The 12,358-nt window shown below is 39.1% G+C and overlaps 1 protein-coding gene across 3 annotated transcripts in view; it reads right to left on the bottom strand.

Moving 5' to 3' along the window:
* The window catches only part of LOC110027909 (uncharacterized protein At1g04910-like), a 103,876-nt gene that overhangs the window by 69,890 nt on the left and 21,628 nt on the right, over positions 1–12,358 (bottom strand). For all 3 annotated transcript variants that reach the window (XM_020729536.1, XM_020729535.1, XM_020729534.1), the window contains exon 3: positions 6,306–6,382. In XM_020729536.1, coding sequence (XP_020585195.1) covers positions 6,306–6,382 — 77 coding nt within the window. The remainder of the gene's footprint in view (positions 1–6,305; positions 6,383–12,358) is intronic.

Below are 12,358 nucleotides of genomic sequence, written 5' to 3' on the forward strand. Positions count from 1 at the left end.
CCTGCTGACTCAACGCTACAGCTTCCCGCAGGTCACAACAGTTGAAGGTCTACAACCCCTTCAGCATTTATAGTTCTCTAATCCAACTATTGTTCTTTCCTTCTTTGCGAGTTTCCTGCAGTCCTCTGTCGCAACCTTACCAGAGTTCATTGATGGCTCATAACCTCAACAGCATCTCTTTTGACTCAGTCAGAATTATGGCAGATTCCTCCAACTCTAAACCACCTTTAGAAGGTGTTCTTGATTCCACCGGAAGATGAACTCCAATTTTTGCTCCGTTGCAAACTAAAGGATTAGAAATCAAGATGAATTTCTTAATTACAACCCATAAATTAAACGACAATATTTTTTTTCCAATGGTCTCAATCGGTGTCTTTGTTCATCAAAGGACGTGGGAAATTTGGTTACCTGACAGAATTGGTTCGTAGCCTCCAAAAGAAAATCTGACATATGCAGCTTGAGAGGTGGAGAACTTTTTTGTCATGTCATGGCTAATCAACTCCATGGAGACCCTAATTGATCGTTCATACATGTTCCTCCTTACTGCTGTGCCCTCTAGACGGCTGCCCATGATACCCATTCGGATGTAAGAAATCCCGGTCGACTCTATGAAGTATCTAAGAAGATTCGGAAGGCAAAACAGGGGTTAAGAACCGTGACCGAGTACTAGAATGATCATATTGCACTATGGATGAAATGCGACATGCACTACGACAACATTTGGGAGTCTCTGGTCGACATGTTCCAATTACCTGTTGGCCTTAACAAGCAACTTGACAAAGTCTGGCGCCATATTCTTGGTCCAGATTCTCTTCGTTCTGCTCGCACTGCTTTCACTGAGATTCGTTGAGAAGAAGCAGAAGACTGGTTATGCTCTTCACTTCTACTCCTTCAGTCGAATAGTCTGCCTTTATCTCAAATAATGTTCAGCACTTGCATATGCCACCTCAGACCAATCACCCTTTGTGATTACTGTCACAAATTTCACCACTCTCGGGACAAGTGTTGGAAACTTCAAAGTATGCCTACATACAAATCTTCGGTCAAATCCTCTGCTATCAAGGGTCTTAAGGCGACGACTGAGTCAAACACGGCTCAACCGACTCCCACCTGGAACATCTCAAAATTCTCCAAATCTCTGAAGAACCAGATTGAACAATTGATTAGGTTTCTTAAAGACAATCAAGTCTCTGTGATTCCATCAACCTCCCATATTCGACAAGGAACTTTTTCTATGGCTCTCACAGTTGATTTCTCTACTCTATGGATTATTAATTCAAGTGTCATAGATCACACGGTTGGCCGCTCGCAAGCTTTGTCAACTTACTACACATGCTTTGGAAAAAATACCGTCAGAATTGTCGATAGATCGTGTAGCTCCATTGTCGGTAAAGGGTCGATTGTACCAGCTGGAGTCTGTTTCACATGTTCCGCGATTGCAATGTAACTTATCATCAGTAGGCAAGTTAACAGATGATATCAATTGTGTTGCTCATTTCTCTTTTAATGATTGTGTTTTTCAGGATCGTCATTCGGGAAGGATAATTAGAAAGGGTAACTCGACTTGACTACTTCCAACAGGACAACACGGAGAGTGAAGACATGACTCTAAAAAGTTGAGTCTATCTCGAGTTATTGAATGTCTCATTATGTTATTACGTTGTTGTTTATGTCATCCTAGTTTATAATATTTAAAATTTTGCATCCTCTAATATTTTCTAATAAAAATCCCTCTAAGTTCAATCGTGAGACATGTCGGTTAGCCAAAATTATTAGGTCCATTACCCACCTCACAGTTACACACATTTCGCTCATTTATCTCTCATTCACAATGACAGATGGGGACATTCTCGCATTCCCAACTATACCAATAAACAGTGGTTCTTGACCTTAATTGAAGACCACACTTGAATGACATGGGTCTAAATTTTAAAAGACAAATCTGAAGTTATTGTGACCTTCCAAAACTTCTAGATTTTGTCTTAACTCAATTCAAAAATTTTATTTAAGTCTATCAAATTAATAATGGTCGTGAGTTTTTCAATTCTATTTTAAACGAATTTTTTGTAAGGCATCCTCCAGCAAAGTTCTTGCACGGTCACTCAACAAAATAAGGAAACCGACTGAAAAAACTGTCACTTCCTCGATATTACTCGCTCAATTATGTTTTAATCTAATGTCCTAAAATATTTTTGGAATGGTATCATTCTAATTATCACTTATCTTATAAATAGAGTCTCCTCTAAAATTCACAAGTTTCAAATCCCCTTAACCGTCCTGAGGTCATGCTTCCCTCTCAATCGAGTCTTCTCCACTTTTGATCTCAAAATATTTGGATGTACTGCCTTTGTTCGGAACATTACCCCGACTCGGAGTCTCCTGTCCTGTTGAGTGCACCATCTCCTCCCACAATCAGTGTCTACACTCGGCGCACACGTCCCAATGCTCAAACTCAGGAACCCGCTACCTCCTTGCAAAACCTTGATTCCACTCCAAGCAACATCCTCAGCACAACCCCTCCTCCAAATGAGGTGAGTTCTCATGGTAAGGTACGAAATCAAACATGCCCCCTCTATTCTATGGCAAAAATAGGTGTTTTTTCACAATTTATTGCCGACCTACAGAGCAGTTGCTACTGCCCTGACGGACCATCAGATCCCTGCTACTATTGAGGTTGCTTTTGCTGATCTAGCCTGGAGCCTGGAGAACGACAACAATGGAGAAGATGAATGCCCTTCAGGAGACCCATACGTGTGACATCGTGGAACTTCCTTGTGTTAAGAAAGTTGTAGGGCGCTGATGGATTTTTAGAACCAAGTTCACTCTTACGGGTCCTTTAAACTTAATAAGCCAAGATTGGTCGCCAAAAGATACTCACAAATCTACGAAGTTAACTATGAGGATACATTTGGTCCAGTGGCTAAGTTAAACACTATTTGAGTCTTGTTGTCACTACAGCGAATATAGATTGACATTTATTTCAACTAGATGTCAAGAATACATTCTTGAATGGTGAGCTGAAAAAAAAGGTCTACATGTCTCTCCCTCCAAGTATTGATTCTACTGCCTCCAAGGACAAGTGCGCAGTCAACGAAAGCCCCTTTATGGGCTAAAGTAATCCCCAAGGGTCTGCTTTGGCAAGCTCACAAATGTGGTCATGGGTCATGGCTTTACTCAAGCTCAATAGAATCACAAACTCTTTTTTCGGCACGCCTCCAATGGCCAGTTAGCTATTTTTATTGTCTACGTTGACAATATTATTCTTACATCCTTAAAAGACATTCTTACTTCGTCCTTCGAGATGAAGGGTTTGGATCTCTCTGGTACTTCTTAGGCACGGAAATGGCTTGGTTCTCTCGAGGAATTTGCCTGTCTCAGCCTAGATATATGATTGACCTTCTGACAAAGAACAACACTTCTATGCAAATTTGTTGTTGTTCCAATGGATCTTAATAAAAAATTATCTGTGATTCATAATGTTGTACTTGTCAACAAAACTCATTCCCAACGCCTTGTGGAAAAAATCATTTACCTGGTTCATACTCGCCCCGACATATATCACGCAGTTAGAATAGTGAGTCAATTCATGCATGACCCCTACAAGTACCACCTTCAAGCTATTTACTGGATTCTCCACTACTTAAAAGGTACATTAAGCTCTGATTTATTTTTTTCCCTCCACACCTCTCGGTCTATTATTCTTTATACAAATGCTGATTGAGTCGGATTAGTTCATAATCGACGTTCCATCTCAAGGAATTGTTCATCTGTATGGAGCAATCTTGTCACGCGGAAAAGCAAAAAATAGTCTGATTGCTCGAAGCAGTGCTGAAAATGAATTCCAATTCATGCCCTTAAGAGTCTATGCAGCCCTCTGGCCACGCATCATGCTCCACGAACTTTGTATGTCAGCCTTTGTCCCGCTGCACCTATTCTATGATAATAAAGACGCAGTCAGCATTTCTCACAACTCAATCCAGCACGATCGTACCAAACATGTAAATATCGACATACACTTAATTAAGAAACAGATTGAGACTAGGAAGTTTCGCGTTCTATATGTGTCCTCCAGTCATCAACTAGCGAACATTCTCACTAAGAATTTGCCTCGTTATTTGTTCGATAACTTCAAGTCCAAGTTGAACATAACTAACATCTATGCATCAACTTAAAGGGAAGTATTAGATTATAACAGTTATCCCTACACCTTTATTAATTATTTAATTCTATTCCCTGACTATATATTTACTCTTTTGCTTTATTATATTTTCATTTCTGTTCTAGTTATTTTATTATATTTTTATTAATTTTCATTATTATATCTATTGTAATTGAGTTTAAATACCCCTCTTCCTATCAATGAAATTGAGTTGGACAATTCCCAACTTCAGCACACACACACACACACACACACACACACACACACACACATATATATATATGCTCGCTCGTTTCGATCCTTTCCGTCTTCGTCTTCGACTCTGGCTGGCGGAAGAGTTCGCGTCGTCGAGCCTGCTCGCTTGCTGCGTCGTCTGCTGCGTCAAGTCTGTTGCGTCTTCCTTCTGCGTCGTCTGCTCTCGTCTATCATTTGCGGTGCTTCACGCTGCAGGTTCGTCAACGCCACTCGATTGCTCCGTCACAGTTTCTGCTCGACTGCTCGAGCACCGTTTGCGCCATCTGCTGCAGTGCTTGTGAGAAGCATGCTAATGGCCTCAGGGTTTTCCTACGTTGCCGCCGTCACCGGCGATAATCTCGCCAAACCCTCTCATGCTACAATGGTTCACAAACGCAGCTCCCCTTTCCACCTCACAAATAGTCTGGTATTCCAGCAGATGTATCACGATTCTGTTGCAGGAAATGGCGATTGCAATCTTATCAATAAAGTAGAAAAAAAGGCAGACAAACCAGCAATATTCTTCTCTGACGCTGAAATTTTAATTCGTGCAGGAAAATACAAATTTAAACTAGTTGAAAAGTTTCAATTAGGTTGCCCTAAGATGGAAATCATCAGGAAGGTTTTTTAAGATTTCAAATTGGTTATGGATTGGCAAGTGGATCATTTTGACGGAAGGCATGTTATGATACAGCTGAGCATAGAAGTAATTCATCGCAATTTTCTCAAAGAAATTCATCACAATCGAGGGCAAACATATGAAATTGCTCAAATGAACCCCTAACTTTGATCCCAGTCAAGAACCCTCAATTGCACCCCCTCAATTGCACCTATGCACCTATCTGATTCTCATTACCTGAACTCAAGCTTCAATTTTTTAACTTACCTATCTTATATGCAATTGGGACTATCCTTGGAAAATCTTTGCAGATAGACTTACCTACAGTTCATTTCTCAAGGCCCTCTATTGCAATGATTGATTAAAAGAGATATTACACTACCATATAAAGAAGAAGTCTGGTTTGGATCTACTCACAATGGTTATTAGCAAAAAATTAGCAAAAAATCATTTTGGAATTGGAACAAAAATCTTACTACTGCAAGCACTGCAAGATGTTTGGACACCCGCAGGAGAAATATTTCAGATTGCACACATAGTTAAGAACCAATAGTCAAATGCAAGAACACGCTATTAGTGCACCGCACGTGTCTGAACGCGCTCCCAGCAAACCTGATGACAGTCAACCTAAAGAGGGAATCACCACAAGACAAGAGTTGGTATCTTCTCCTGGAATCTCTTCTCTTGACCATACTACAACGGATAATGTTCGAACCGAATATCAGTATAATCCCGCAACTCATATTCATGAAGCAGCAGGTGCAGAGATAACAATTTAAACTTCACATACACTAAAACCTATCGCGGTGGCAACGGTTCTAACATCAAATCAGACTGAGGATCACATGAGCCAATCTTCACATAAAGAATGGCAGGTTTACAATTCTCGGCAAAAGAAAAAGTTTGAGGGCACACTCCAACATGGAAACTTAATGGATGATACATTAGTTACTCCTGAAAATGGCACAACTCTTCAAAGTTTGTTATCTGGCTCTGCTCCTAAAACTAGAGGAAGATGCAGGACTAAACTGGTTCGTCCCTAGCTATTTGTTTTCTGCATGTTTTAAATTTGTTTTACTTTTTATTGAGTCTATCTATATCTTTTTGTTGGGGTATTACTGTACTTGTATCATATGGGTATGGTGCCTCTTTTAGACTATCTCATACAACCTTATGTATGCTTTCCATTTCAATAAAATCAGCCCTTGGGCTTTTCAGCAACAATATTGTGTGAGCATGAGAGGGAGATAGAAGCGAGCAAGAAGATAAAGTAAACAAGAATTTACTTCTTACCCCCGTTCTTTGTTGATTAAGTCCCCCGCTTGTAGCAATCAGTAAGTACCCGTTAGATTGGTTTTGTGGCACAGCAGCTATAACAACAAATAAAATAAATACCGCAGTTAACGACATAAATGTAGGAAAATACTTCAATCTTTTGATGTGAAGGTAACATTTTTTATTTCAGCAGGTATTACTCTGCATCAAAACACAAAATGAAAATTTGGCTTGCTGTCAAAAAAACAATTTTTTATTACTGTATTAAAGGGTTGGGGACAAATAGCAAGGGTAAATTTTTCAATGTCATCTGTAGGGTCTAATACTAAAGTCATATGTTATGACCATTTTCAAATTTCTGACCATAAATGCACCTTTAGATACTCAATTTCCAGTATACGCTAAAATAGTCTTTAAGCAGCATATTGTACCAAATACTAGCTTGCTTCTATCTTTGACAAGGTTGTTTATATTTAGCATCAATGAGATCAGTGTATCCGCTAGTTGTTGTACACCCTCTAATTCGCATAATAAATTCAAAATTAAATAACGCAAAAAAAGAAGTTATATAATTTTTAGGCTTTTGGATAAAATAGTTGCTTTGTTGTGAGAGGAACTGAATGGAAATTTCACAAAATATACAACAGCTCCACTGCCTATAGTCTGCTTCAGACAACTTTGAGGGGACATGGATAGAATAGAGTGAGGAAAAACTCAAGAATAACACGACTAAAAAAATTATATATAAATAAAAACTGTGATTTGGTTAGAAAAAAAAGAAAAACCAATGCCAAAATCACAGCAATGAAGTGTAGACGTAATAGTTTGGCACATAAAAGGGTAGTGTCATGATTTGCATAAATGTCACCCCAGGTGACGATTGGTGATACTGGAAAAATAAATAAATAAATAAATAAAACTCAATTTTTATAATATGCCAAATTTTGGTTTATACCTTGTATTTATACAAGCAAAGAAAATCCGGAATCTAAGTCAACAAGCTACATTTGCATCCAAAAGCTAGTATATAATTCACTATAAGCAAAGCTGCATAACAATATGACAGGTTGACAGAATTTATCATTAAACTTGAGCGATGCAACCAGCGAGCAATTATATAAGCATTTTCCTACATTCTGAAGCACTATGACAGCAGCAACCAGTGGTGGCAGCAGTGTGCTGCAAGTAATGGGCAAAATAAAGATCATCTACACCTAACCACATGAGGCAAATGCAGAAAAAGCATTCAGGGCTTCAAAAGGTCACGCTGAGCTTTTTTATGATTAGATTACAGACAAGACACAACCCAAAAATAACACCCTCGTTTCAGAAATTGATTAGATTACAGATGAGATACAACCCAAAAATTACACCCTCATTTTAGAAGCAGTTCAAGATCTGGTTTCAAGTTTCTCATAAAAAAAACTCCTATGGTTAATTATTTTTACTGGTCACGAGAGAGAATTTTGATTTAAGAGACCCTAATTACATAGTTTATAATAGCAACAATTTTAAATTTGGACTCATGAAATTTATCACCTTTAACTAATAGTGAATATTGCAGGGAATAATGACAAACCAATCAAGATCAAGATCTGGAGGTTCCATCATCTCAAGTTATTTTGGTCCACTTAATCAAAGTAATTTAGCAACCTAATATGACTAAAAAAATCTTTAAAATGTTTATGAGTTACACCGTCTAAGAAGATGTTATAGACCTCGGGAAGATGCTTGCCTAGAAAAATTATTTTAAATCATCTTTCATGAACAAAGGGTTTTATGCCTTATCAATTGACCAGAGCTTTGGACAAGACGGTTTGAAAGTCATCAGAAATAGAATAAGGAAATTGAGGTGAAGGATGGGTAAGTATGAAGTGTGCTTGGGCACGTGCAGGTTAAAAGAATTGGGCAAGGGATTGTAAGCAAAGAAGTGCGGCAACATCAGACATGGCGCTGTGCTAAAATGCTAAAGCAAAGGTGGCTCATTGGGTGAGGGATTGCAAGCAAAGTGCAATGACACCATGGCACTGTGCTAGAATTTGCAAAGGTGGCTACTAGTGTACGTGAATGGCCAACAACATACACAAGTAGAGTAGGTCAGGCAAAAGGAGAGAGGATTGCTACTATGATGGTAAAAGCATGAAAGTCAGCGAGCGATCTGATAAGCAGCCGCAACTGGAAGGAAGAAAACATGAGAGAGAACGAGGGAGTTCGGGAGGTAAGTGAATGGTAGACTTTTGATTTAAGCATTTTCTTATTTTATTTTATTTTTAGAACAATCTCAGATGTAACTCATATGGAGGATAAAAATCACATGATGACCGGCATGGGCTGTAAGTATAAGTAGTCGCAGAGCTCTTGAGACAAGCATAGGTGAAAAGATTTAATAAGATTTTCCTCTTTTTTTTTTTTTTTTTTTTTGGTGAAAAAACATTTATCAAATTTTCAAAAGAGATGAATTAAAAAATTTATGTTGGTATTCTAATGCCATCCATTGTTAGTTGCGCTGTTTTTTATTTTCTTTTCTACTTGCTCTTGAATGAGTTGGATAATATGAATAACCTTCTTAAGGGGTTTTAACATTTTGGATGAACGACATGGTCCATTTTACAGAAGGGTCTACGATTAAATGATTTTGAATTGTACCACACGTTTCAAGTTAGCCTTTACCGACATCGTGCCTCAGGTATCTTGGGTCAATGTCAGCATGGACTTTGTCATAGGACTTCCACGCACACAAAGGAACAAGGATTCTATCATGATAGTAGTTGACCATTTCTCCAAGATGACGCATTTCGTAGCCTGCCACTGAATACTAGATGCATCTCATATAGTCGATTTATACTTCCGTGTGATTATACGACTACACTACATTCTCAGGACCATCACTTCCAATTGCGACGTCAATTTTTTGAATCACTTCTGGCAAACCCTTTAGGGAAAATTAGGCACTAAACTCCAATTTAGTTCTGTGGCATATCCTAAGACAAATGGGTAGACCGAAATAGTTAATCAGAACATTGGGAACCTTTTTCAATGCTTTATGGGGAAAAACATCAAACAATGGGATCTCATTCTTGCACAAGCCGAATTTGCCTACAATCGATCAATAAACCAGACTGCATGACATACTCCATTCAAAATTATGTATGGTTGCAACTAAATCACACCTCTTGAGTTGGTCTCACTTCTACTCCTGGCAAAGATTAGCAAGGATGATATCGAACGTGCTAACAAATTCAGCAGCTCCACGAGGATGTTGTGAGAGCAATTTCTAAACAAAACCACAAATATCAAGCACAGGCCAACAAGTTTAGAAAAAAAGTAACCTTTAAAGGAGACCTCGTGTGGATCCGCCTTAATAATGAGTGATTTCTCGTAGGAGTGCACCTGAAACTCAAATATCGAGCCGACGAAACTTTCGGCATACTTAAGAAGCTAATGATAATGCGTACAAAATTGATTTACCAGGCAACTCCAAAATTTCAGCTACATTTAATGTCGCGAACCTCACCCCAAACTATGAGGAACCAGCAGCTTCGACAAATGTTGTCAAAGCTACCCCAATCCCAATAGATTGACGCGGGACTGGCTACTTACAGACCGATGGGTAGGACGAAACAAGGAGCTGATCCAGCTTTCCCCCTGGATCGGACTGATCCAGCCTTCCCCATGGACCCAACTGGTCCAATGTTTTAAAACACGCCCTCTTCCTCCACCCGTACCCTATCTTTCCACATCCGCTCCCCCCACCCCCACTCTTCTCCCGGTACCCTATTCTTCCCCTCCCCTCCTAGTCGTTGCAATCCCTTTCATGTTTCACCTTCTTCCTTCTTAGGATCTTTTCTTTACTGTTTCTTTTTCCTCCCATATTTATGCATGTTATTTTCTTAGGTAATCAGATTTTCTTAGTGTTTTGTGATTCCAAGTCGGTCTCCAATGCGTTCCCTCTTCTGATGGCAGGCAGTGGACATCAATATCCCTGCACGCGTAAACTATTTCTACCACTCTAGATAATTGTGATAGGTAGATAACTATTTCATGTGTCGATAGGATGATATCGGCCAGAGGTAAGTAGACCAAAGCTTACCTCCCCAGACAATTATAATGTTGACATTACTAACCAATGTGCCGATGAGATAATATCGGTCAGAGGCAAGTAATGGTTTTTCTACCCTAGAAAATTGTGATCTGTAGATCTCTAACTGTTGTGCCGACGAGAAGCAACGGGAAATATCAGTCAAGGGTGCTGCTTGGTTTGTTGACGATGATCCTCACAGAGAGATGTGCATATAAAGTATACAGTAAAGTAAAGTTAAGATAAATGCATATGGAGTATTAATGTTTGTTCATTTAGAACATGTAATTGATGCATGTATTAATATATATCCTATTGTTTATAAACATGTGTCAGATTGCTTATAAACATATATCAGATTGATTATAAACATGTCGGATTGCTTATAAACATATATCAGATTGCTTATAAATAAATTTGAAAAACCAACATATTATACAATTTTTAGAGACACGCATACATATTGTACTTTTTTTCAAGGATTACTGCAGTTTAGTAATGTGATTACTCTTAGGTTATCTTCGATAACACATTATGTTGTTTTTATATTATTTATAGATTTTAAACATTTGAACAAGAGGAATAGAAGAAAAGCAAATGTATACAGAAAATGAGAACAAGAAGAAAGATATAATTTTTACTTATTAATTTTAATTATTTTCTTTAGTGGTTATTTCATGCATTATTTAATTATAAAATTGTTAATACTAGAATTAGAATAACAGAGAATTGATTTTTATCGTCCGATTATTCGTTCCCGTCTTGGTTAACTCCAAGTCCCGGATCGGGTCGAGTCGTGTCGGAAGTGATGTTAGCAAAGATGCGAACTGCTTGGGGTGGCGGGAAAGTGCTAGAGAGGAATTGGACTGGTTGGCGACTAAATGAGCTAGAAGAGAATGGTTAGAGATAAAGGAAAGGGAAAATACATCACCACCTCCGAGAAGGTTACAACTAAAGCACCACCACATTCTTGAATACAACCCTACAGAAAAGAAGGATGACTCCAGAAAGGAAATGTGAAAAGCACACTCAGCAAAAGCTAAATCCTACATGCAGAGGACGATAATTTATAGATTCTTACTGGACAGAGGAAACTTCTACACACAAGAAAGGGATACCAGAAAATATTTCCCAGTGAAGACAGCAGCGGCAGACTCGTGCAGAAACTTCCCGGGTCGCAAAGATTCGTGATCCCATCATCCTGACCTCGAACATCCTTCTGCTCTTGCGAGAGATCGTGAACTGCCCTGCCTACACTCTGTTCTCGCCCACGCGAAGCTTCACGGAGTTTATGGCTCCCGCGGGATTGAAAAACCCTGCATTAGGGGCGCCTTTTAACTCCCTGCATCAATCACCCGCGAAGCTTTCATTTCGTCGTCAGTCACGTTTGGATCCCACTAGTATTTGCAATGTCTCTCGGGATACCTAAGGGTCTTCTCTCACTTACGAGCAAACATCCACCTCAATCCCATCTTTTGGAACTGTGTGCCCCGCATCTAGTGTTGAATTCTCCCAAAGTAACTCGTAGGCGGTTCAGTTTGGTGTGTCGTGAGAGTGGTCTGAACCCTCCTTCCTGATGGTGGAGCTAGTGGAACAATGTCGATGGCAAGGCCCTAAAATCTTCTCTGTTATATTTGTCCCATATTTGGAGTCGTTATCTTAGTCTACTCATTCTGTGTTGCCACTAAATCTGGTTTCACTGACCCTATTCTCCTAATAAAGGATTCTGTGACACCGGGCTTCGTCGAAGGAAGTAGGGGGATGTGTTTCCCATGTTTGGTGAAAAAATTCGTATTTATATATCCAACGTGTTGAGTCTCTGATCAAACTGCAACGGTCATCCTAACAAAAGTTGGCAAGAATCCATGAGAACCAAGTAGTACCACGCCTAGTCATTTAGTTGGTCTCCAATCAAAAATCTACTAAGCATCTTTCATTGATGTTAACCTGATTCTCTCTCTGCAGCCACATCAGTTAATACGACTAGGAATAC

Source organism: Phalaenopsis equestris, unplaced genomic scaffold, assembly GCF_001263595.1.
Source record: "Phalaenopsis equestris unplaced genomic scaffold, ASM126359v1 Scaffold000468, whole genome shotgun sequence".
Classification (NCBI taxonomy): domain Eukaryota; kingdom Viridiplantae; phylum Streptophyta; class Magnoliopsida; order Asparagales; family Orchidaceae; genus Phalaenopsis; species Phalaenopsis equestris.